General features: G+C 41.4%; 1 protein-coding gene across 1 annotated transcript in view; it reads right to left on the bottom strand.

Annotated features, from left to right (window-relative positions):
* Positions 1-238: 238 nt before the first annotated feature.
* The window catches only part of LOC143117366 (protein NLRC3-like), a 30,785-nt gene continuing 24,376 nt past the window's right edge, over positions 239-6,647 (bottom strand). Inside the window, exons 3-4 of the mRNA XM_076279058.1 lie at positions 3,640-3,816; positions 239-419 (exon numbers count right to left, since the gene is read on the bottom strand). Of these exons, the coding sequence (XP_076135173.1) occupies positions 239-419; positions 3,640-3,816 (358 nt within the window). The remainder of the gene's footprint in view (positions 420-3,639; positions 3,817-6,647) is intronic.

Raw genomic sequence — 6,647 nt, 5'->3', positions numbered from 1 at the left:
ACCACCACACAGACACACACACACATACACACACACACTACCTGTTGTCTTTAACCTCATCTCCACCACACACAGACACTCACACACACACACTCACACACATACTCCTCCCTCCTTCTCTTACTCACTATCTCACCCCCACCACAGACACACACACACACACACACACACACACACATACAAACACACACACACACACACACACACACAAACACAAACTCACTACATGAAGTGATGCTTACTGTAGTTCCTCCAGTGTGCAGTTTTGATGACAAAGAGCAGAACATAAAAGTTCCACTCCTGAGTCCAGCAGATTATTGCTACTCAGGTCCAGCACTCTGAGATTTGATGAGTGTGATGTCTTCAGTGCAGAGGCCAGATAGGAACAGCTCTTATCGGTCAGATCACAGTTAATCAGCCTGAAACAGAGTTAAACATCTGAATATTAATCACCAATCCTCTTCTCACACACACACACACACAAACACACACACATACAAACACACACACACTACCTGCTCTGTTTCACCTAATGACCACCAAACACACACACAGACACTTACACACACACACTACCTGCTCTCTTTAACCCTTAGATGCATGACCTACCACACACTTACACACACACTATTTGCTGTCTTTAACCTCATCACCACACACACACACACACACACACACACACACACACACTACCTGCTGTCTTTAACCTCATCACCAACACACACAAACACACACACACAACCTGCTGTCTTTAACCTCATCACCACCACCACACAGACAGACACACACACACACATACAGACACACACTACCTGCTGTCTTTAACCTCATCACCACACACACACACACACACACACACACACCACCTGCTGTCTTTAACCTCATCACCACACACAAACACACACACACACACACACTACCTGCTGTCTTTAACCTCATCACCACACACACACACACACACACACACACCACCTGCTGTCTTTAACCTCATCACCACACACAAACACACACACACACACACACACTACCTGCTGTCTTTAACCTCATCACCACACACACACACACACACACACACACCACCTGCTGTCTTTAACCTCATCACCACACACACACGCTGTTATGTCCCCTGCTAGGAGTCAGGGAACTATATAAAATAAGGACAAAACACGGCAGACAACGGTGGATACATTTGAAAAGAATCAATCATTTATTACAATTAAACTAGAACATATACATATACATGCAAAAATTGCAATTAAACTAAGCAAAAATGAACATTCATATCAAAATCAAGCAAAGGCAGAAGGCCGCAAAAACAAAGACAGAAGGCCAAAGATGAAGCCGCCCAATTTCCAGATTCTGAGAGGGACTGGAGTCCTGGACGTAGAGAGTGGAAGCGGAGCATGAAGCGTCTGCGAAGAACCAATAAACGAGCCCCTGGTGTGACGTCAACCAGCACCTTTTATAGGGCTGGTCCAGCAATTACGCCCCCTGCTGGAGTGACGTCAACCAGCACCTTTTATAGGGCTGGTCCAGCAATTAACCCATTTCACCCCATCGGTCACAATGTGAAAAAAGTACTGTAACGATTTGATAGCGAACCACACAGTTGTCCAATCAAAAGGTTTATTCACTGAGAACGAGAGCTAGGACACAGACAGACTAAGACACAGAACACAATGCAAACAGGGCAGGTCAAGCACGCACACACACTACACATACAGGGAAGGTCCAGTCCCCCACACAAAAAGGATCACACACGAGGGAGAACTAAAAGGGAAACATGTCACAATAAAGACGCTAACATTACACTCAAAACTAAGGAGAATAACGACATAAACCCCCCAATAGTTCGCTCTCGTATCCCAGGATCCCCTGCGTGGGAGAACGCGAACACTGTCTTTTGCGCCGACGTTACAGTACTTATAAGCCTCTAAAACTGTAACTGGGGAATATCTTAATACTCTTTCAGTAAATATTGAAACAACAGAGTGTTTCAATGAAATGTGTGCAGTGTCAAATGCTTTGAGTAATTGTCACATGACCAGAGCTGTTTGCACCTTGAGAAGAGGATGACGGCCTCACAGCTCCCAAATAAAAGGTTTTTAAAGTATGTTAAAATAAACATAGGACAAATATTTTTTGTACACATGGTCTTTAAGGTGTCTAGTTATGATATATACATTTATAATTATTCAAATGTCTTTGGTGTGTTTGCAGAATGAGTAAACATGTTAACGGTCACAATAGTGACCGGTGGGATAGAATGTTGTATCTAGATGCACACATACTTCTACACCTACAAACACACACACATACACATACTCATACATACACACATACAGAGACATAGACACACACATACACACACTCACACACAGATACACACACACATACGTACTCACACACACATACACACAGATATACACACTCACACATACACACAGACATACACTCACACACATACGCATATTCACATATTCACACACACAGACACACAGACTCACAGACATACACACACACAAACACATATTCACACACACACACACACACATATTCTCACACACACACACATGCACATATTCACACACACAGACACACACACACACTCACATACACACTCACACACACAAATATACACACACACACACATACACACAGACATACACACTCACACACACACAAATACACACATACACACACACAGATACACACTCACACACACAGATACAGACACAGACACAAACACAGACATACACACTCACACACACAGATATACACACTCACAGACACAGATACACACACACAAATACACACACACACAGATATACACTCACACACACAGATATATACACTCAGACACACACACAGACATACACACTCACTCACACACACACAGACATACACACTCAAAGGGACTTCACATTGCACGCGACATGCACTTTGCCTGCTGCTCTCACACACCCACCTGCAGATACATACACACACACACACACACACACACACACACACACACACACACGTGTGTGTGTGTGTGTGTGTCTGAGTGTGTATATCTGTGTGTGTGTGAGTGTATATCTGTGTGTGTGTGTGTGTATTTGTGTGTGTGTGTGTGTGTATATCTGTGTGTGTGTGTGAGTGTGTATGTCTGTGTTTGTGTTTGTGTCTGTCTGTTGTTTATTTACCAGGAGCTTCGGCTTGTTAAAATAGAACTCTGAATGTGTATGTCTGTGCGTGCGTGTGTGTCTGCATGTAGTTGTGAGAGTTAGTGTAGGTCTGTGTGTGTATCTGCATGGGGTGTGAGAGTTAGTGTGCATATATATATACGCACACACACAAGCCGAAATTCCTGGTAAATAAACAATGACAGGTCACAATTGTGACCGGTAATAAAACTCACCTTTTTATCTACTTTTCTACATTTTAAAAAAAAAAAAATTATTGATTAGGGTTGCTAATAACACATGATTTGCATATTTGCATGTCTGGGAAAATTTGGGCTTTAATGGGCTAAGCCCCCTGCTGGAGTGTCTGAAAAATACACAGATAAACAGCAGGAACACACAAACAACTAGGGACGTAACACACACACACACACACACACACACACACAAACTCACTATATGAAGTGATGCTTACTGTAGTTTCTCCAGTGTGCAGTTTTGATGACAAAGAGCAGAACATAAAAGTTCCACTCCTGAATCCAGCAGCTCATTGCTACCCAGGTGCAGCACTCTGAGATTTGATGAGCGTGATGTCTTCAGTGCAGAGGCCAGATAGGAACAGCTCTTATCGGTCAGATCACATCTATCCAGCCTGAAACAGAGTTAAACATCTGAATATTAATCACCAATCCTCTACTCACACACACATAAGAACACACACACTCACACACACACACACTCCCCTGCCTCTCTCACTCACTCACTCTCCTCACACACACACACACCCACACTCACTATTTGCTCTCTTTAACCTCATCACCACACACACACACACACACACACACACGCACACACACTCACACACACTCATACAGACACACACACAAACACACACACACACACACACAATACCTGCTGTCTTTAATCTCATCACCACACACACACACACACACACACACACACACAACTTGTTCTTGTTCAGAATGCTGCAGCCCGCCTTCTAACCAAAACACGAAGGTGCGAGCATACCGTAAAGCTCCAAATAGCCCGGGCTTTTGTTTTCAAACTACCGTAAAACTCCAAATAATAGCCCGGGCTTTTGTTTTCCCAAATCGCCAAACTGCACCGGCTAGTATTAGAGACAGGCGTCTATATGAGACAGGCCTTTAATTCCCTTTACACAACACTTTTCCTCTGCATAGATGGAAAATATTATCGAATTAATTATTTTAATAGGTAAACACACTGAATGTCTACCTATATGACTAGGCTATCTGATGACAATTACGGATCATCATTCATTTAGTGTTGAGATGTTGTTCATTGAGTGAGATACAGTTAGATCCAAATAGCGGGGATAGCCAGAACAGATTAAACACATTTTAATTAAACATAATCTATAAAGAGATCGTATCACACTGAAAGCTCATATTTTGTCACTAGCAAATAGCCTATATCGGTCCTTTGTCAAATACAGTTGCATTATCAGCCCTGACCAAAACAGTTCAGGAATTATTTATGCAAAAGTGGAACGTGATTAATGTTTCATTCTCCCTCCTTTTCGGCACGAATGAAACAGCATGAGAGAGCATGAACCATACTGTTTCTCCCGTTTTCCCAAATTTGACAACAGTCTACATTCAAATAATAGCCTACTTCCAGGCGCGCGGGAACATATTTTTGACCAGGGGTGCTGAAAACAAAATAATCATGGATGTCCGACAATTTCTCCCCCAGCATATGATTCGAATTTAGACAGTTAAATACGCCATTTCACCGCCGTGTATGAGTAGGTCTAAGAGTGAGAAGTTTTATAATGCCCTGGGCAGCCACATTCCACTGCAACTATGCGCAGCACTTGCCACTCTGAGTCATCAATAAAAACTGTGCGCGCACACACCAGTCCCATAGAAGCGCACTTGACTTTACATCATTAACCTATTTCAGTAGGTTATATAGCCAGAGAATGTCCGTAGACGGGCTCTGATATAGCCTAGTCTAAGGTAAATTCCTTTTCTGACTTTCTCTTTATTGCCATGGCATTTAGAATAAAGAATAACGTTCGCGAACCTTCTGGTTTTGTTGCCAACACAAGGGATGAATTGAACGATGGCAAAGTCGGACATACAGTATAGGCATAGTTCATATTGGAAAAAAAGTTATACAATTTGGAACTCTAGCTTTTCCCCACCGCAGTCTTTTAATGCCATCTAATCATAACGTGCGCAGTCTGCGCCATACTTAAGCCCAAATCACACCCAAGATTCGCAACGAGATGAGCAGCAACTTGATGCAACATTCTAAAACCTTGCAACTGTGACCAGACATGTGAATGCTTTGCAACGGCTTGTAACGACGTTACAATCTTTTTCAAGTCCTAAACAAGTCATCAGGAACTCTTCACTTAATAATAACATTATTAGACTATCGATCATAATTTTAGCACTTACATCTAATCCACAGTATTTTTTTTATGAATACAGATTAAAACATGTTCAATGTTTCTGTCTTGCAATCTTTTACGACATGCGCATACCTGTGTAATATACACATGTGCATACCTGAGTAATCTATACAAAACGTATAGCTACATGACACTCAGCACAGCTGCAAATATATATATTGTTTTTCCAAATTGCTACCCACTGTAAGGATGGGTAATAATTTGACTGATGGCATTTCACTGCGCTATGCAGTGATGTTCCAAAACAAGTAGCGTAGCGAAATACAGTTTCTGTCGTCTTTTATTTGGCATTTTGTAAAATCCCATTGATTTCTGTTGGAAGACTCATTGCATGCTGCGCCACCGTCTACACTGCAAAAACTGCTTATCTAACAAAATCTAACCAAGTGTTATTAATCTTATATCAAGATAAAAAAACTAGCTGGTATTGTTTTCAGTATAAAGAGACTTACCTAGCGCTTTCTTGTGAAAACATTTGACTTAATTTAAAAAAAGATTGACTTATTTTAAGACATCTCATCCTGAAAACAAGCAAATTTGTCTGCCAGTGCGTTAAGCAAATTTGTCCTAAAAACAAGCAAATTTGTCTGCCAGTGCGTTGAGCAAATTTGTCTTGATAAGACTCCTTAAAATAAGTCAAAGTCTTCTTAAATTAAGTCAAAATGTTCTTTTGAGAGGGCGCTAGGTAAGTCTTTTCATACTAAAAACAATACCAAATAGATTTTTTAATCTTAATATAAGATTAATAACACTTGGTTAGAATTCATTTTTTGCAGTGTATGCTTCAGGTTCAAATACGAATCATACATTGCGCCGATATATTTGCTTTTAATAGTCAACGAACACCACTAACCACTCGGTGAGTTGCACAGTTTTGAAAACGAACGTTAAGGGTTGTTTTAGGACATGTTTGAGTAGCCTACTACAGTATGCCCACTGCCAGCCACCCTGAGAAGTGAAAAGGCGATTCAAAACGAGGAAGAAAAGTCGAGACAGGACCAATCGTCAAAATTTCGGTG

The sequence above is a fragment of the Alosa pseudoharengus genome, unplaced genomic scaffold (assembly GCF_046254945.1).
Source record: "Alosa pseudoharengus isolate Yale_2024_CS ecotype anadromous, Long Island Sound unplaced genomic scaffold, YU_APseudo_1.1 YU_APseudo_1.1_scf_1, whole genome shotgun sequence".
NCBI lineage: Eukaryota > Metazoa > Chordata > Actinopteri > Clupeiformes > Clupeidae > Alosa > Alosa pseudoharengus.
This window is presented reverse-complemented; position numbering and strand designations above follow the sequence as displayed.